General features: G+C 36.7%; 2 protein-coding genes and 1 long non-coding RNA gene across 16 annotated transcripts in view; 1 reads left to right on the plus strand and 2 right to left on the minus strand.

Moving 5' to 3' along the window:
• Positions 1-438, minus strand: part of LOC115067427 — a 3,089-nt gene extending 2,651 nt beyond the window's left edge. Inside the window, exon 1 of the long non-coding RNA XR_003846850.1 lies at positions 82-438. This is a non-coding gene — a long non-coding RNA (uncharacterized LOC115067427). The remainder of the gene's footprint in view (positions 1-81) is intronic.
• Positions 1-16,810, plus strand: part of Dnajc24 (DnaJ heat shock protein family (Hsp40) member C24) — a 42,866-nt gene extending 26,056 nt beyond the window's left edge. Inside the window, exons 3-5 of one of the 2 annotated variants that reach the window (XM_008851318.3) lie at positions 445-583; positions 11,132-11,200; positions 16,339-16,810. In XM_008851318.3, coding sequence (XP_008849540.1) covers positions 445-583; positions 11,132-11,200; positions 16,339-16,469 — 339 coding nt within the window. In that variant the 3' untranslated portion in view covers positions 16,470-16,810. The remainder of the gene's footprint in view (positions 1-444; positions 584-11,131; positions 11,201-16,338) is intronic. The other variant, XM_008851308.3, reaches the window with a different exon arrangement.
• Positions 3,561-20,472, minus strand: part of Immp1l (inner mitochondrial membrane peptidase subunit 1) — a 96,418-nt gene continuing 79,506 nt past the window's right edge. For 8 of the 13 annotated variants that reach the window (XM_008851269.3, XM_029555196.1, XM_029555194.1 and 5 more), the window contains 3 exons: positions 19,346-19,456; positions 10,714-11,014; positions 3,571-4,057 (listed from right to left, as the gene is read on the minus strand). In XM_008851269.3, coding sequence (XP_008849491.1) covers positions 10,721-11,014; positions 19,346-19,456 — 405 coding nt within the window. In that variant the 3' untranslated portion in view covers positions 3,571-4,057; positions 10,714-10,720. Of the gene's footprint in view, positions 4,058-9,880; positions 11,015-17,938; positions 18,104-19,345; positions 19,457-20,472 lie in introns of those variants that run through there. The other 5 variants (XM_029555203.1, XM_008851287.3, XM_029555200.1 and 2 more) reach the window with 5 other exon arrangements.

Here is a 20,472-nt window from a genome sequence, read left to right on the forward strand (position 1 = left end):
GATTGTGTCATTTCATAAAAGTGTATTGGTCCACTTTGCAATCATCTCTGCATTCAAGTGTATTACATAAGGCCATCTTACCTTGCATGGCTTGTCTTCTTCCTTTTTCACATCCTGCTTCTTTGCATGTACCTATTTCTATTTGTGTTAGTCATCGTCTCTGGGTAAATTGTCCATGAGACCAATGACTCCATGAGCAAATTATCCAGAAAATGCTGTCTTTGCACGTTGTGACAGATCATGTCACTGGTGGATTTATAGCTACTCCAGTTGTCTAATTAACCTGGCAGTTGTCTCCTGTGCCCAACACTGTTGTCTCGTTGCCTTGGCATCTGGGTTTTCATCTTCTCATTATCTTCTTCTTAACTAAAGCTCTCATTTATGATTTTTTTTAACCTATCCCACTGAACTCTATTCACCACCTCCCTTATTTTTGATTGGCAGTATCATCCAGATAAACAAAGTACAGATGTGCCAGCAGGAACAGTGGAGGAATGTATGCAGAAGTTCATCGAAATTGATCAGGCATGGAAAATTCTAGGGAATGAAGAGACAAAAAAAACGTATGACCTGCAGCGGCATGGTAGGTACTTGTGCCGAGGAGACACAGCCATGGGCATCTCCATGAAGCACAGTGCACAGTGTGCAGGCCACTCTTGGGGAGCATTTTCCAGCATTTGCACTAGTTTATTGCCACCTTTACTCCCCTACTCTGTCAATGCTTGTAATTGCCCTATTCTTAGAGTGATTCTTGTCTATCTTTTGAGAAGTTAAGAAAACTACGAAGATGTGGTTTCTTGTATCTTTACTAAAAGCATTTCATTATATACCCCAAATGAGTATGTTTTAGATGCTTAAAACTACTTTTTATTTAACTAGATTGTGTATGGATTAAAATCTTAAATATAGTACTTCAAAGACTGTATACTGTAGAAATACACTAAAAGAAGACATCATTCAGGATAACATCTAAAGCATCCTGCAGTCTTTGCACTTGTTTTAACTTAGGTTTTCTGATTGTCTCCTGAATAAACTACTCTTTAAGAGACTGTTCTAAATGGTTCCTTAAGAATGCACATTGCTTAAACAATTTTAAAGGACATTTCTTTTTGCTTTTTGAAAATAGCTTCTTAAAACAATGACAAGCTGTTGGGAAAAGGAAAAAGAAATGTAGGTCAGGTTTGTCACGCATAAACTGTAGTTACATGAAGTGATAGGCTGTCTTTCAACACTGGCCTTGGGACAGGAGTCCCTCAGCCTTCTTTTGGACTTTCAATAAGCACCCTACATACTAATGGGGGAAGTCAATAATCAGTTACAGCCTGTGGGGAAAACAGGCAGTGGCTTTCTCCGATAGCACATCAGGTTCAGCATTGACTGAGATATGTTGATAAAAGCTCACAGTTGCCAGTTGATTATCGAATCCCCTCCCACGCCCAACACTGGCACACCATCCACCTCAGCAAATGATTTTTAAGGCTTCTGCCACTAAGGTCCTGAAAAGATGATTTGAGAAGCAAGTCTTTATTTCTAAATGTAACATTATAGGATAATGCCAATGTTTGTAGAACATCCATATTTATTTTCAGAGGAAATTATACCATAAAAAATACATCTTTCCTTTTCAATTTGTTATACCCTTGTGTGAAAATACTTAATGAGATAGTTGGTTGTGTACTTGTGTATTTTTGTAGTTTTTTGTTTCTGAGACAAGGTCTTGCTTTGTAGACCAGGCTTGCTTCAAACTCACAGTGTGCCCAGACTGGCCTCACACTTGGAACAGTTCTGTCTGCTTCCTGAGTGCTGAGATTACAGGCATGTGCCATGATGCCAACTAGAATATTTGTTTTAGTAGCATTTAGCTGTGTTACTCATCAACTCTGGGGCTTGTTAAATTCTTTTTAAAGACCAATGAGATTTTGTAGACATTAAGAACCTGGTGAATGTATTCTTTTAAGGAATTTGCATTGATTTTCAAACATAGTTGGAATATTTATCTGGTCTTCCATAAAACTGTATTTCTGGCAGACTGTTGAGGTAGCATCATTTGAGAATCAGCTCTGTCTGTGGAGACTTTTCAACTGGCATGATGCATTTCTGTGGCTGTAGAGAAGCTGTGTCTATAGTATGTTGTATGTGAGTTGGTCCATCTTCATGAAGCCACTGAGTTCTGTTAGGGATGAGAGTTCTATGGTGGTGTTTTTGCACACCTTTATTAGTCTTTACTAATATGGGATGCCAGTTGGCTTAAGAGAATAATTCATACTAAACTGTACCCTAGAGAGTACAAGGCATGTATTACAGTGTCACTGCACTTTTGCCATTGTGTGGCCTGTTTTCCATAAAGATCCTGCAAGTGAAATTGGCTAGGAGTATGCTGTCCATAGAAAGGGGTAAGGAGGGGTCAGAAATTATAAAGTACTCTCTCCTTCTAGGGCATAGAGTAGGGAAACCAAAAATGGAAAGAAATGGGAAACTGGGTTTAAAAATGGGCTTTGCCTTTTTTAAAAAATGTAGATAATTACTAAATTGAGCTATTTTAGGAATAGAAATACAACTTTTAATGACATTTTAGTACCTCTCATATATAAATATTAAATACGTTCTCACCCAAAGCTCCAAATAGTGATTGCTCTGTTTTCCATTGTTGTTGGGGTTTTTTTGTTTGTTTGTTTTGTTGGCTTTTTTTGACAGGGTTTCCCTGGTCCCACCCCACCTGGAAGTCACTATGTATACCGGGCTGGCCTCAAGCTCACAGAGATCTGCCTGCCTCTGCTTCCCGAGGGCTGGGATTTAGGAAGGTGCCACCACACCCTATGTTCTGTTTGCATTGTAAATGATTACTGGCCTGCTGTTAAGAGAAATCGCTCTTATCCAAACATAACTTGCTATATGTAGACCTTTCATATCAGAAATACTTTTCCGAAGACTCACAAACAACTCAATATTGTTGTTTTAAATGCTACTGATATTAATATTTTCTTCTTAAACCATCTTTAATAAATGGCACAAAGAGAGAGAGAGACTTTAAAATCTTAACAGGATTTAGATTTGCTATAAGGAAAACCTCTGAAGGTGATAATTTGCTAAAGAGCAGTATATGATACCGAGAGAGAATTTTATAACCAGGTCAAAGCACTGTGTTTTTCTGCATCATCCCTGGGGACATGGAAACAGCTTTGATAATGAAGAACCCTTTTTTGCATGTGGTGGCAATTCCATATTAAAACACTTTTCTTTTGAGTGTGTGTTGAGTATGTTTGTTGCCTACCTGCCCTTAACTTGCAGTACAAGGTTCAGCTTTGTAATACTTGCTTTATTGGCTGATGTTAAGTGCTTTTTCATATTTCACAGTTCAGAATGGTATTCTTTTTTAAGAAGAGCCTTATCAGTAATGCCTACAGCCATAGAATTATACAGAAGATGATTTAAAGGAGCCCTTGACATCCATATTTCTTTGCTTCTCCAAAGAAGCTACCAATGGGCTCTTTCTTGTGAAGGAAGTACGATGGTAGGAGAGGTAGCTGAAAGTAAAAGAGAAAATTTTTTTCTCCCTCATTTCCATGTCTATTTTCTTGACATTTTAGGAAAGAGCTGATCAGACTGAAGGAAAAAACGTCTAAGAGAAGGACGAGTAATATTCAGTTCCCTAAGATTATACATTTTGAAAGCAATGTTAACTAATCAATTAGTTCCAGTTGGCATATTTACCTTATTGTTTGTAAAGACGCCTCCAAAGCTGCTTCCAGTGTCTGCTGGAAAGCATGTAGTCATCCAGGGCTGGGCTTTGCATTTCAACCAGACACACTTTGGAAAAAACTCTTTCAGGATTTACAAAATGTCCACATGAATAATACTGTTGAATAGATTTGGGTGCCTTTATAAATCTTGTGAGGAGTTTTCTCATATAGTAAGCACATGAAAAAAACATCAGAAGTATATCATGGGAAAATCAAAGGGATCATGATTCAATAGCTTTGTAATGTGCTGTCACGCAGATCTCGGTGTCTCAGTGGCTCTATAGAATGGCACAGCTTATGAGTTATTTCTCTGTCACCTGAAGAAGAACAAGTTTACAAATGCAGTTGATCAGATTAAACAATGTTTTTAAAAGTGGATTGTGTTTGGAATTCTTGACAATACATTATTTTATACTGAAATACATCTTGGTTCTCTAGTAGTGAATTGTTGGTGATGTACCTTCATCCTACCAAGTGGACAAGTACATAGATACCCCAAACAGCCTGACTCAGAGAAGGATCTGGCCAAACATAAAAAGAACACGTCTTTGCCCAAAGCTACTCTGCTGCTCTTCTTAGCTAGATCTAGTAAGTCATTCCTGGCATATTACTATATAATTCACTTCATTCATTTATTAGGATAAATATTTGTGGATGGAAGATAAAGAAATAAATCTTGTACCAATGAGGAATGTATCTTTAAAACCCCATGAATATTTATATATCAGAACACTAAATCTTAAGTGTAAAATTAGAATACTTTCTGAGGAAGGGCATTTATGTTAAAGACTGATTATCAGAAGGAAAAATAACATACTTTTAAGTGCAAATAATAGAAATTTGAGTTAACTGCTAGGAATCATAACTTGAGGCCAGTAGATGATTGTGTAAATTATGTCCCAAAGCTGACCTTTACAAAATACCTGAATTAGTCAGATTAGGATTTCAATTTGACTTTAGGAATTTCAAAATTGACTGTAAAAATTTGCTTCAGGTAAAAACTTGTAGATAAGCATCAGGAGGTGTCCCCCCAACCCCTGACTGTTTCTGGAAAAATAAGTATGTGAAATGATGCAGAAAATTCATGTAGACAGTTGAGACTGGCATCTTAGAGGGAGAAGAGAGTACAGATGAGACCTTCTGTGGGGTCCCCTGCCTCATCCTATTTGTCACTCATACTGTTTTACTTTCAGGTGAGTATAAATAACCATCTTTACAGTGCAAAAGTATTTTAAGATGTTTTCATTAATTTTGAATAAAAATTTTCTCGTTTCAAATAATAAGATGGAAGTCTGTGGGCAAAATTATAGTTGCAGTTCTGGTATATGTGAACACGGTTTGAAGGTCTAATTTAATAGTACCGACATGTAGGATTTTAGCAGGTTTTTATTTTCAACTTCTAACCACTCTCTCAATTTCTGTTTGGTTACTTAACCCAAATGGGTTGACCCTGATGGGTTCAAAATCAACAGCAGTCACTTTCCTAATAGTTTTGAGGTTTTTTGTAGACTTGAAACCTGGTTACTCTGGTTACTTCTGTTTTATCTATTTGCAATTAATTGATAAGTGAGACACTCCAGGTGGTACTTCCTTTTTCAGTGTTTCTCTTTCCTAGGTAATATTTATTCTCACAGCTACCATAGCAGCCCCTCCTCATGCTATAGCACATACCCTGAATATTCCCACAGTTACTAAGTGGTCTTCCATTCTCTACCCCTGCCTTCTCCCACAGTCCTATACATTTTAATTATACCATTTTTTTTTCTTTTATTCAAGAACCTTTGTAACTTCCTCCTCCCCGAAGACAGCATTTACCTGAAATTTAAATGGGGAAGAAACTCCTAGGATTGTCCCTGTCACTTTTTCCACCTTTATCGCCTACTACACACTTGAAGTGAATCTTCTCTGTGGGGCCATTGAGAAGCTCCCAGCTCTGCTGATGAACTGCATCTTGTTATTCAAGCCATCTTCCCATTTTGATTCTTCACAACATAGTCTCTTCAAAATCTATCCCATCTCTCTTCTCTGATGATCTAGTCTATTGTCATTTCTGCCCTCTAAAGTTAATTCATAAAGTTAGCTTTAACTTTTTTCTCTGGTTACTATCTTTTGGTTCTGTTTGATACTTTGCAACAGCCAAAAGAAGTTACATATAGTATGCTTTTGATAATAATAGGTTAGTTTTAATGGGACTAACAACAGTTATGAAACCAGACAGGGTCAAGAGTTGCTACCTTCCTACAATGGAACTTGAAGCTTTTCCTTTACTAACAATGGATTGGGTTTTATCATTTTCCTATATTCTGTTATAGAGAGTTCAACACAAAGAGTATAATTTATTTATACATTATTCAGTATACATTTATAGCAAGCCAGAAATTGTCCTTTTAAAGATTTAAAAAATATATATTTTTAATTCCTTGTAAGGAAAATGGTATCTATTTCCCAGAGAAAGAGTGAAAGGGTTTGAGAAGTTAAGTAATTTGACTGAGGGCACATATTTGAGAGCGAGGAATTTAAAGCCATTCTCTCTGGTTATCAGGCTTCCAAGTTTTTACATGTTGTATATAGTACACTTTTTTTTATTCTAAATAGTTAGAGATGAGGTGTTTTGATGACCAGAACAAGAGGATGGGTCTACGTCTGCTGCTATTCTATCTACTCTATAGTGAAAAGACGGAATTCCACTTTTGAGCTTCAGTGATACCAAGATTGGTACTGTCTTGTCTTGGCACTTTTTTCCCTCCTTCCTTCCTTCCCTCCCTCCCATCTTACTCTCTTCACTCCCCTCTCTCCTTCCCTCCATCGTTTCTTCCATTCATTTTATTATTTTCTGCCACCGGATCTCACTTTAGCCCAGGTAACTTGAGCTCCCTGCCCTGCCTTGGCCTCCAGAGTGCTGGGATGAGAGGTTCACAGGTGTGCACCATCAACTGGGGGCATTCCTTACCTTTCTTGAGCACCAGGTTTACATCTACTTTGTAAGATTGCCACAGTTAAGTTCATACTTAAGTTCTAAGTTTATAGCTTTTCTTCAGTATGGAAAGCCTTGTAATTGTGACTTCAGTTTTATCTTGGAAAAGATTATAAGACTTTATAACTTAATAAACAGTTTTCAAATTAAATGTTGCCTAATCTTCAGTCTTTCATCAGAGACTCCCCAGAGCAGAGACATGGTAAGAACAAGCAGTGATTACTTTCAAATTCTTCAATATTTGAAAAATCTAATTTCATGTAGTGAAATAATTTTTAAGAATGATTGTTTTAAAATTGAATTACTTTTTTTTAAATAGGAAAATACTGAGCTAGACCTGAGGGTGCTTTTCATTTACATACATACACATGTATTTATGCTTAGAATAAATAGTTCATTTTTATTCATTTGAAATGGCATAAAAATAAAAACAGTGGACTAATTGCCACAAGAGCATTTTGAGGGAGTAACTACTGTTTGAGCAGCATGACATTGCCACACAGGATTAGGACACACAGAGCTGTGGATGGACTTGATCTTTTGGCCAGTGTTCAGTTGAATGAGACTTTTAAACACCTCAGCCATAATGAATAAAGTTAAAGTTCCTCTCCCCTATAGTATTAGGTTGCTGTTATTTTTAAATTTTACTTTAAAAAAAATTGTAGCTATAGTTAGAATAGTTTCTTGAGATTAGAAATTCTATTATTTAGATATTAAACAAGTTGGTTTAGAAATTTTACTATCATTAGGAAGAAGTTTTAAAAGACTGGAATTCCATTGTCTTGTAAGAAGTAAGAAATATTTATTGATTCCCAAATGGGGCTGAAAAACCTTTCCTCTTTTGGAAGGCTGTGAATGACTCAGCGAGAGCTCTAGTAAGCTTTACTGAACCAAGCTGCTAATAGTTATTTAATGTTATTCGTCAGTGTGAAAGAATCTCTGTAGATTTTCCTTTTAATCTCTTTGAATTGTGGGCTCATAAACCTCTCTGATGAGTCCTGCCAGTGTTTTCTTAGATCCCACTGTTGAGACAATGGAGCCACAGAATTCTTTCACCTCTTGTCAGACAAATCCAATAGAATGCAAGGTCAGGAGGGCCTACACTTCTAAAGGTTGAAAGATTCTTTTTCAAGTAACCACATAAATTATTTGATTTTTATCAATCATTCTATTCCTCAGGAACCTCTCTCTGCTGTAATGCACTGCTTTCGATACATAAAAGTAAGATTGGAAGGTTTGTTTTTGACTCATTTGGCACAGCACAAAGTGAACAGACCTTAATGTTCCTAGATATCTTAGAAAAGCTGAACCCATTTTCTTCTAAAGAATCAAATCATGTAGAGTCATTGCACTCAAGACAGAGTACAAATGCCAGGCAATACTTTTTCTTTACAAAAGACTGTGGGTTTGTTCTTTTTGGTTTTCATTTGTTTCCTTTAAAAAACCAAAGACATAAAAAAGGGTACTATTCTATAGACAAGATTCAGCTTTAAAATCTTGGATCTGGCCTGGTCCTTAAAGTCAGTTTGTTTTCTCAACATTGTTAGTCGTGTCATATTACCATAAGGATTTGTATTTCTAGATTTACCTATTAAAATGTTTCAATGCAATGAACAAAAGCTGTATATAATATGTAATACTACAAAACAAAACTAACTTACCTGTTTTGAAGATGCCATGACTGATTAGTATGTAATTATCAAAGCTAATTACAGGGTTCCTGTGAGTAACTTTAGAGGAGTGAGAAGAATTAAGTTTTTAATTATAACCACAATGGTGAACAAGCAGAGATCATTGTTTAAAAAGAAAGAAAGAAAGAAAAAACACATTGATTTGTTTGTACTCTATCCTTGTAATTGTAGTGAGGGTTGGAATGGTGGGCTGGAATTTGCTTTGCCCTATCCTTGGACACCTGCCTCTCAACAAAGGATCTTGGTGACCCCCCACTGTCCACATTTAGATTCACCTTTTACTTGTTTTTACCAAGTCTGCTCATTATACAGTTCTCCAGGGATCCAATTTTCCCCTGAGTTAATCATCCCCGGCATTTTTCAAGAAGTTGTTAGATTAATGTCTTTTCAAAGGATGGTAACTCTTCCTTCTTGAAAATCTTATTTCTAGTTTTTAGAACAGAGCCATTAGACTGTTCTTAAAAAACTTACTGTTGAAGCATAACATACGTACATGTGGAGAGGGGAAGAAATGAGTATAGCTTGATAGATGTAACCAGAAGGCTCCTTGTGACTTCCAGAAGCATTCCTTGCCCCTCAGTACCACAGGGAAGCTTTGTCTGGCATGTTTCATACTACGTGTTCTCTTTAATGCCAGACACTGACTTTTAAAACTAGTTGCTCATGGATTATGTACACCTGGTATTGAAGAATCAAAGTCAGCATACACGTTTACATAGCCACAGAACTAGAACATATTCCTTTTGACTCTGACCTTCTGCAAGGTACTAGCCATTTTTATGTGCTATTTTCCCTTTCACCATGAGCTTGTCTATGATAATTTTTTAACCAGGAGTCCTATTCTAAAGTCCCTGTGCATAGGGAGAAAGAGGAAGAGCAATTTAGTAAAACATGGGTGAAATAACAGAAAGAGTTGTACAGGAAATAGTAACTCGATCAAAATAACAGTAGCCTCCCAGTGGAGCGGCATAACAGAAGCTGACCTGCTTGGCAGTTACATTTGCAAGGGAGTTTTCACTTATTATTTTAAAGAAAAAGGACATTGTGGGTATTTATAAATGTTTATCTTTTCTGCAGTTAATCTATTCCTGGGTATTTACGACAGGTTAGGGCAAGAAAGCCGATTGACCTGGTCTGCTTTGCTTTTAATTGATCACAAAAGATAAATGTAAGAGAGCCTAATAACTTGGTTGTAAATTAATGACACCTGCTTGTCCTCTAAATAGGATCTATTCAGTGTCAGGACCTCTATTCAAATTTTAATTTCTTAATTTTAGGAGAGTTGGTTCTTCTGAGTACGAGATTAAAACATTTTTTTTCTATCACTGAGATCTTTGATTAATTTTATTTTATAAATGGGATGAACACACCAGGCATGTTGGCTCATGCCTATAATCCCAACATTCAGGAGATAGAGGCAAGAAGACTGCTATGACTTGGAGGCCAGCCTGAGCTACACACATAGTAAATTCAAGTGTAGCCTGGACTGTAAAGTGAGGCCCAATCTCAAAACAAAACAACAAAACCCAACATGTATACTTTGTATAGAATGTGGAAAATAAATTGTGGGAAACAACTTGGCTCACTGTAAATTATGGATAAGCTATTCATTGGGAACAGAGAGATGGAGGAGCTAGCTCAACCACAGACAAAGTCTGTGTCTAGATTTTAGGGGCACTTTAATAGACTCTTGGTACCAAGTAAATATGACATAGTATAATATTTGACATATTTTAATAGAAAACCATGGTAGGTTCAAAATATTGTATAATCTTTTCATCTATTTTAAAACTGTGTAACTCACCAATAAATTTTGAGCAGGCAGTTATTAAATATAATTAAATTGTAGGCATTCACACAACTGAACAAAGGGAAGCATTCCTAGCAAGTGAATAAGAGACTAGTGAGACAGCAAGAGAAGACTGTTTTAGAGATGGGGGTTGCTGGATTTCAGTAGTCTTTTTCTTTTCATACAGCATTAACTTCTCAAAGAACAATGCACAGATGCAGGAAATACAGCATGCCTTTGAAAACAGAGACAAGCGCTTCCCACCTGTAGTTGCTTTCTTTGCCCAAAGTCCACCTGTTTAAAGCTTGTTTGTGCTACGCAGACCATACTCTTAGCATGTTTAGAGCTTCATGTGTGTGCTACACAGGCAATACTCTTAGCATGTTAAGACTCAAGGATCCTTTGGATTGTCTATGTGCAGAGAAAATACTGGCCCAGAAAACAGCAAGAGAACAACAGAGCACACTTGTCTTGTGAGATTATTGCAGCATTCAAGCACTTTTCTGTTTGATTACTTACCATTCTTTTACGAGCAGATGACTAATAATCCCTTACATTTTTGAAGAGCTTTATTCTTTGAAGCACTTTTAGCCTGATCTTGTTTAATTTGAAGAATACCCATTAGTCTGCTTGGGCTGCCATAACAAAATACCACAGACTGGGCAGCTAAACAAAATTTCTCATAGTTCTGGAGGCTGAGAAGTTCAGGATGGTGTTGGTCAGTCCTGTCCTTATGCAGACAGCTTCCTTGCTGTGTCCTTTTATGGCCTTTCCTCCATAACTGGGTGGTGTGGAGAGAGGTCTCACTCTTCCTCTGCAGCTGTGAAAACAGTAAGCTAGCTTGAAAATGGCAAATAAAGGAGTGCTAATGGCCACGCTGAGCTGCTGTCTCTCCGCGTTCTTCACTGTCACAGTTGTCTCATTTTATGTTTTACAGAAGAGGATCTAAGAAATATGGGACCAGTAGATGCACAAATACATCTTGAAGAAATGTCTTGGAACAAAGGTTGGATTTTATTTACTTTTACTGAAGAGAAAGATTAGGATTTCTTTTTTTTTTTTTTTTTTTTTTTTTTTTAGGAAATCAGGATATTTGGAAATTATAATGGCTTCACCTTCTTCTGTTTGGCTTGTTTTTAGTTATCAACTTTGTTTATTGATGTCTTTCCAAATGACTCATTTCTGGTTATTTCTCTGTTCTAATCAAGTATAGAAGGGTTTCTTTTTGTTTTTACTGATTTGTTTTTTGCATTACTGTCTGTAATAAGGTTAGAAAAAGTCAAAAATATTTTTTTTCATGCGGACAATTGAGGTGAATTCTTGTAAGAATTTCTGTTTGCCTTTATGTGGAGTTATAAACTGTTAAGACAGATCTTTTTAATGCTATGATCTGCTTTGAAAGAGTTTGCTGTTTCTCTTTACTCTCACTTTCTTTGTTGTTTTTCTTTGTTTGAGACAGGATCTCACATATCCCAGGATAGCCTTTAGCTCTTTATGGAGCTGAGGATGACCCTGAACTTTGGATCCTCCTGCCTCTACTTCCTAAGTATTGGAATTAGAGGTGTGAGCCACCACATACCATGTGTATAGTATTGGGATTTGAACCCAGGGCCTCTTGCATGCTTGGCAAGCACTCAGCCAACTGACCTACATCAGCAGCACTTCTCTCACTTTCTGATTGTCCAGGAGAAATAAAAAATTCTGTTACTTCCAATAAAGTCATGTCTTTTCCCCATTTTCTATTACTAGAATTTTAAAATAGTATTAACCAGTTGAATTCCCACGATCTTCAATGATATCTGAATTGCCATGGCCAGGCATCGTTATATTAGGAAAACACATCTTTCTAAATAGAAGCAATGAATGTCATACTTCAGTGCTTTTCTGGGAAAACAAAATTACTATTTCCAAGAACTGTTATGTACTCTTAACTCTATAAACTTATTTTTCAACGTAGGGTACAATTCCCCTAAAGGCTTATAAAAACTGACTAATGAAGCCAGACGTGGTGGTACACACCTTTTATCCCAGCACTTGGGAGGCAGAAACAGGTGGATGGATATCTGTGAGAATGAGGCCAATTTGGTGGTGTACACCGTGAGTTCCAGGCTAGCTGGGGCTACAGGGGGACCTTTTCCCAAAACAAACAAAGAAAACCAAAACAAAACAAAATTCGCTGATATGTGGGTACTATGATAAACAGAGCCACCTTCCTTGAAAACAAGCTTACTCTTTTAATGGCAAATTATAAACTTAGTGATCTAAAGAAGTGAGTCAGGAGGCATGCTGACTTAGAAGAATTGTGTTTTGGCCTATAGGCCCATTCTGTCTACACTCATTCAAATGAAGGTCTGGTAGAGAAATCCATTCACATTTCCAGTGGACAATGAGGAGTTTCGAGGTCTTATGTAAGTAGGGCTCCCATGGCTGGTAAAGTCTCTTGGGAATGGAGGAGGAGCACTGTTGAACACAACAGTGGCACATTTGTCCTCACCAGTTTGTGAAGAAACAACCTAGAACAGGACATTTGTTATGGATTTGTCCAACTAAATGTATTTTCAAAAACAGGCTCTGCCTCCACATGAATCAGTATTTGTATGTGTGTGCTTAGATGTGTTTAATCTTATTAAATTTTGACAGTTGATAACATTTTACTTCCTAGGGGTTTCTGATAGTGTGAAAACAGCAAAAACTGGTTTTCATAATTTTTCTTTTTGTTAGTTACCTTTGAGCAATTTGGTTACTATAATTTTAGAATTTGTGGTTTGTTTTATTGAGGCAGGGTCTCATGTCAGCCAGGCCTCAAACTGGCAGCACAGAGGAGGAAGACCTTTAACTCCTGGTCCTTCTGTTTTTAACCACCCCCGCCCCCCGCCGCCCCAGTGCCACAATTACAGGCATGCCCCATCATACCTAATCTAAGACTTTATTTGAAAATAAAAAATGGATTTGTGGTTTAGTTAATAAATACATAGAGTTCCTGATAGAAGTGAAAGTACCTAGGTAGCTCATGTGTTGGCCAAGAGGGTGATGTTGGGATGTTTCTCCCAGTCGCTTCCCCACCTTACTTTTTGAAAAAATCTTTCACTGAGCCCAGATCTAGCTGCTTCTGCTAGACTGGCTGGCCAGTAAGACAGGTGGAGGATATCTGTCTCCACCCTCTCCCCTGTGATTTGTGCTGCCACTCTCTACTTCTATGTAGATGCAGGAGATCAAACCTAAGTCCTCATACTTGCACAGCAAGCACTTACCCCACAGAGCTCTCTCTCCAGCCCCTCCTAAAATAATCTTCACAGTAAAGATGAGCTACAAGAATCCTAGCTACAGCCAATGGATCAATAAGTAGATAGAGGATATCTAAGGCTGGCTGGGAATGTTGCTTTATGGTGGATAGAGTGCTTGTTTCACATGCTGAGACCCTTGGTTCAATCCCCAGTACTGCCAAAAGGAGAAAGGGTGAGGAGTAAAAAACATAACATCTTTGATGCTCATTTAAATTGTTTTTATTATTTTAAAAATGGAAATAATCCTTTTCCTAAGAGAAAAGAGTGAGAAATAGCTGCATGAAGCCTGGGTTCTTTTTAAATACCATGCTATTTATTTATATTTATTTATTTACTTACTTTTATTTAGTGTGTTTTGCCTGCATGCATGTAAACGTACCTGTGTGTGCAATACCCATTGAGGCCAGAAGAGGGTGTTGGATCCCAGAACTAGAGTTATAGATGATTGTCATTCACCATGGAGGTGCTGCTCTGCAAAAGTAGCCAGTGCTCTTAACCACTGAACCATCTCTCTAGCTCTGAAACCTGGATTCTTATAGCAATATTTAAAAATATAAGTGTTAAACTATTTTTTTTTGCACTTAGAGCAATGTTAGTATGAAGTTAGCATGAAGTTAAATAAAAAGTGTATCAAGTGCACAAGTTGAAATTATTTGGATTCCTTTAGGGTCATTTTCAGAAATTCTTGGATGATGAATTTTTTGCTAGAAAAGCACAAGTTGATAAATATGTGCATGATAGATCCAACCAAATGATGCATTTTATTATGTGTAAAGGTGTACCTGGAACCACTGAGAGACTGAAACTAACCTTTCCCCTTACTGTTAGCCTTGGTCATTTTATTTTCAAACACTGTATGTAAAATGATTTTTTCTATGATGATAATGTTTTAAGACCTCAGTGAAGATAAGAATTTTCAACAAAATATGAAGTTGGGAGTATCTGTGACAAATCTCCACAGTAGTCCACGGTGTCCTCTGTGCCATTTATGAAGCAAATGTCACCTCAGATTGTTTCTCAGTGTTCACTGAGATGGTTACAAAAAGTGGGGAAGATTTAGCTTAAGAAAAACAATGGCTATACCAGACATGGTGGCTTCTGCCTGTGACCCCAACATTGGAGACCGAGGCAAGAACACTGCAGAGAATTTAAGGCCAGTCTGGCTACACTGTAAGACCCTGTCTCAAAAAGTAAGTAAATCATTTTTAAAAAGAAAAAGAAGGAACAAAGAAAGAAGAATGAGCAAGAGGAGGAGAAAGGGGAAGAGGGCTAGTCAGCTTTATCCCAGGGATGCACATGGTGGAAGGAGAGAACCAGCTCACACAGGCTGTCTTCTGACCTCCACACACATGCCATGGCATGTCACAAACATACACACACACATGCACACATACACATGGGTTAAAAAGGATAAAAATCAGTTTTCCGCTTTTTTAGAATTAAAAAAGTCACTTTGAAAACATGCTTTGTTAGTACATATATGCTCATTTAGATATAAATTCAAAATTAAATTATTTTTAAGAAGACACACATGTTGTGATAAAGAATGAAAAAAGATTTGAAGTGAATAGAATTAGGCATTTTTTATTAAAATAAAGCACATAAATCTGACTTAATTGTTCATTTTTCCAAGAATTTGATATAGAACAAGTTCAAGGCAGCTGGATCTGAATCTTCCTCCCTCTCAGCTCCCTCTGTATATAAGGAGCTCTAAATGCCAGGCAACTTAGAAATTGTTGAAGCTATTGTAGGATCATGTGCACATTGAGAGTTCATTTATCATTAATAAGTTACGATAGCAATAGAAAAGACTATAGACTGGTCAGTTGTCTTTCTCTGGTAACTATACTATTTCCCAGAGAGTAAAACAGAATACCAGAGGTATCAGAATTTTTCTTTCAGGAAATAGTAGCATTTAATCTTCCTAGGAAGATGACAAACTTAAAATTTCCACCATTTCTAGCTAGCTGTGATTTCAGGATTTCTGCAATCCTGTCACTCCAGAGGCTGAAGCAGGAGAGCTAGCATTCCAGGCCACCTGTGCTTTACAAATAAAATTTAAAGAGCCGGTGAGTTTGCTTAGTGAGTAAAGGGACTTGCCACCAGGCCTGACCCCTGGAACCCACATGGTGGAAAGAGACTGACGCCTCTAAGTTGTCCTCTGACCTCTGCTCTCTGCCATGGCATGTTCATGTGCGTCCCCCCCAACCCCAAATACATGTAACAAACATTTTTGAAAGACTCAAAAAAATCCATCATTGGATGAACTATTTGCCTGTGGATTTCCTAATGGCACTAATAACCAAGCAAATAGACAAACATTTGTAATTTGTTGGAAAAACAAACAAACAAAAGCCCAAACACTCTGTCTGGTGTTGTGTTTATATATTTATGAGTCAGGATTCTTAAAAATTATGTGAAATCAGAACAGAAAGTAGACAGCTTGAAAAACAGTTGAGGTAGCAGTTCTCTCCAAAAGGAGAGGTAAAGTATGATGCTCCTGAAAATTGAGATAGGAGGGGTTTTCTTTCATCCTCATTGTAATATCAAATAAATATGAAAAAAATCATCACTTGCTTCTGAGCATTCGTTGCCCCCCACCCACCAAAAAAAAAAAATCTCTGAACATTGATTGATAGGATCAGGCCATCTCCACTACAAATAAAGATTTTTGGTAGATAATTTTTTAGAAATAATGCCCCATACAAAATATTTTTATAGGTTCTCTTTTAAACACTTTTATTTATACTCAGTTTCTTTTCTATTTTGTAATTTCTCTGGCATCAATTCTGTGTTTTGAAGGGTGTTAGAAAAGTAGCTGGTTGCAAACATTTGAAGCATTATTTTGTTTTCTTTGCAGAAGACTGTTCTTTCTGTCTGAGCTGCCGCTGTGGTGGGAAATACAGTGTCTCCAAGGATGAAGCAGAAGAAGTCAGCCTGATTTCTTGTGATACATGTTCACTAATTATAGAACTCCTTCATTACAGCTAGATTGGTTTGCTACTTGGAATCCTTTAGCTGTGTATTCAGTGGGATCAGAACAGGCCTCTGAAGCTTGATCCTTTTTTTTGTTAGCTGCATAGTTTGCAAAGATAATATAAAATCATCAAGCAAAGGCAACCTCAACTTAACAAAAAAATAATTCAGTTGTTTGCATGTACTTATAATGTATAATTACAGGGTGCCACAAAATGACTTGAATTATAAATTACATTTTGTGGATTCTCACCTGACAACTCTTGTTTTCTCCTTGACACAAATAAGAAATTTCTTAATATAAGTATGTCTCTTTTTTGGATAACAGTATTCTTCTTTCAGTATTATAGTTACTAAGGTTTTTTTTTTTTAATTTTTAACTTTTTATTTGTGTGTGTGTGTGTGTGTGTGTGTGTGTGTATAGTATGCACACACCATTGCATACGTGTGGAGGCCACAGGCCCTATACAAGGATTCAGTTCTCTCTTTCCACCATGTAGGTCCCATGGATCAAATTCAGGTCCTCAGACTTTGGCCACAAATGCTTTTACCTGTCTGAGCCATCTCACCAGCCCCATTTATTAAGTTTTTGACTGAACAGATAATGTTCTTAGTTAAAGTTATAAGCCCATTGCATACCTATTTCAAATTCTGAGGTGATTTAAATTAAATGAGAATCATCATAAACAGTATGAACAGGCTTGCCCCCAAACAGTGCTGGGTGTGGATCTCCATGAACATGTGTCTGAGTTAGGGACAAAGGTGAAGTGGCATCTGCAGAACAAGGGATGAGCTTTCGAGGGAGAAGCCTGACCCCGTCCTTTTCTAGACCTTATCAATACAGCCATCTCCAATTCTAAATGTCATTTAAGAAATGGAAACTTTAGAAAAATTGAAATTTGAGTATCTTTTTATTTCAGAGTATTGAAATATAGTATTAATTACCTCAATTTATAAGTAAGGAATCATTCATTATTGGTATGATGAAATGAACTTTTATAATGAATTATTATTGACTACGACAGACTGTAAATAACATACCCTAAATGACTTCTCTTTGTATTTAACATTTTGTGTACTGTGTAGGCCAGAATTCATTTTAAGACCATTGAAGGATCCTTTATGAGATTGCTGAAATTTTTCTGAACTTTACAAGTTCAAGCAAGTAAGGAAGCAGCTTTTTTTAAGGTTTAACTCTTGGTGTTGTCAGACTGAACTTAAAATAAGAATAGTTACTGTTCTTTCTTGTAAGGCAAGCTAAAGTATGAGGCAAATTCAAGAAAAATGGATTACCTTCATTATATGTAACACCAAAGTTCAGTGTGAGATAGTCATCCAGATTTCTCCCCAAAATATTTTTTTTGTCTTTCAAAAATTTAGATGGAAAATTTATTTTGAATTACATTTTTATCTAAATATTTTCAATTATTGGAGCTTTTACAGTGTGATGCTTACTCTTAAACAATTAAAAATAAATAAAACCAAATAGCAAATAATTTATTGGTAAGTTCATGGTTTGAACTGCAGTAATAAACTCATTTGAATAGAAGACAATAATCAAGTAAAAAAAATTATGCTTGCTAATCATCAGAAAATCTGTGGCCATTTGGGCTGTCACGCAGAAATCCAAAATCACTGAAAGGCCAAATCTGTAAAATCAAAACATGGTTGAAGACAATTAGTGAAAATTAAATCATCCTCATCTTCCCTTTTCCTTTTCTCCATGTTAGACAATTAAATGCATTGTCTTCAGTCATCAGTCGAGAATAACATTTTCACCATCAGAGTAAGACTTCTGAAAATAAACTTGCATATTCAGAATTTAGAGCATTTATGCATGATATAAGAAACTATTTTTGTATAGTAAATAAATAAAAATTTGTGAATTTGTGTCTGTTTTCTTTTACCATCCTTAAGCAAGTTACACTTTCAGATATAGTACCTGATGCTTGGGGTACTTGAATATGGCATCCGTTTAAGTATAACAAACTCCTAAATTACCCAGTTACCCCAAGAATTCCTGTTTCCCTTGTGATAAAAAGTGGAAGCAGGTGTAGTAATGCACACCTGAATTCTACCATATCTGTAATCCTAAACTTATGAGGCAGAGACAGGAGGATGAAGAGTTTAAGGCCAGCCTGGACTACAGAGTGAGACACTCTCTCCAAACAAGCTATATTCATCAATAGTGGAAAAGTCAGTAAAGACAACAGTGTCATCTAAGACCTGTATATTCCCTCTAGGCTGTAAGTCCATGGCTCAATGTATTTAACTGGAGAGTATCTGCATTACAAGCAGTCTGAGTCTAAACTTTTACTCTGCAGATGTTCACTGAAATGGCCAGGATGTGACTGTAGGTATAAAAGTCACAGAAGAGCGAATTCAATTTTATAAAGGCAAAGGTTTCTTGGACTATAGCTAACATAGTTTGGGTTTTATTATTAAAAATTTTTCAGTTATCCCCCAAAGAGTAAGAGTGGGGGAAAAGGATGTTTTATACAGACCTATAAGTAGAGAAAAAATGTTCATAAAATGAGGTCAGTGTAGCAGTTAAGTCAACTTGACAGCCTGTAGATTTCTAAGTTCATTTTGGGAAACTCCTTTCCCTCCCAACTTAGAGAATAGGGATAAAGCTGGGATCAAAAAAAAATTTATTTTTATTTTATGTGTATGAGTATAATGCCTGCACGTAGGTGGGTACACCCATGTCATACAATGCATGTGGAGTTCAGAAGGGGGCATCGGATCCCTGGAACTGGAATTACAGACTGTTAGCTTCCATGTGGGTGCTGGGAATCGAACCCAGGTCCTGTGCAAGAGCAGTCAGTGCTCTTAACTGCTGAGCCATCTCTCCAGCCCTAAAGGTGGCATTTTTAAGCAGAAAACCATACCTTAAAGAAGATCCGTCCTCTTATTAGTCCATATGGTATAGGTCCATAGTACCTGGAGTCTGTAGAATTCTGTAAATTATCACCTTCTAACCAAACATGACCTCTTGGCACCTGGAATTAGTAAAGAAAAGCAGGTTCTTTAAAAACAGTAAAACCTAACCAGGGTACTACCATTAAAAATCATGTCATTTAAGGGCCAGGCATGGTGGTATACACATAAAATCCCAACACTTGGGCAACTGAAGCAGAGGGATTGCGAGTTCAAAGCTAGCCTGGGCTACATGGATTGTACTAAAAAAAAATCATTTGGAGGTGGGGGAAATGCCCTAAAGTCAGTCATATCATAAAATTTGCATTTTTCCTTTCATTTCTTACATAATACAGTAACTAAATATCAAAGGTTTCCACATTTTAAAAAGATCTTTTTATTATATGGTTCCCAAGCATTAATTTGTTGTACAAACCTCAAAGTAAGATTGTAAGAAATCAAAACAGTGTGACAGGGTCATTAATTTAATAGACTTCAAAAGAGGTCATTAGGATGCTGACTGAAAATGTACCCTTCTGTCGTAATAACAGTATAAGCAGAGCAGCCACTCAGCAACATCCTGGGGCCAGTACCAAGGCCAGACCTATTAGAATGCTCATGATGAACTAAGCGGTAATGGATTGTGACATCAATTACAAATAATCTCATCATGCTATTGGAGTGGGCTTGTCAGAATTCTAATTAAGATCCCTGTTCTGCCTTTGAACAGTCCATATCTTCAATGCATTATATTTTGATAATGACCATCAAGAATCAGAAGGACCTATTATAAAATCATCAATTGTAAAATTGATGGTGACCTTCTACTAAATGAAAAGTCCTGTGTACTAACTGGTAAATAAGTTTAAGAGTTTACTCAATTACAATAGTATTAGAACAAATGTATTACTTTTTAATAAATGCATTCCTTTTGTTCAATATAAACTTAAAAGGTACTTTCTGGCAACAATTTTACAACACCTTTTTTGAGTTTTTTTTTTAAAAATAATTTTTGTTACCCAAGAAAAGTTGATTTACTGGAGAGACCCAAACCATCTACTAGGAAGGAATTTACTTTCATCATTTTTAATAGCATTTA

This window comes from Nannospalax galili, unplaced genomic scaffold (assembly GCF_000622305.1).
Source record: "Nannospalax galili isolate Female #2095 unplaced genomic scaffold, S.galili_v1.0 scaffold11, whole genome shotgun sequence".
NCBI classification, from domain to species: domain Eukaryota; kingdom Metazoa; phylum Chordata; class Mammalia; order Rodentia; family Spalacidae; genus Nannospalax; species Nannospalax galili.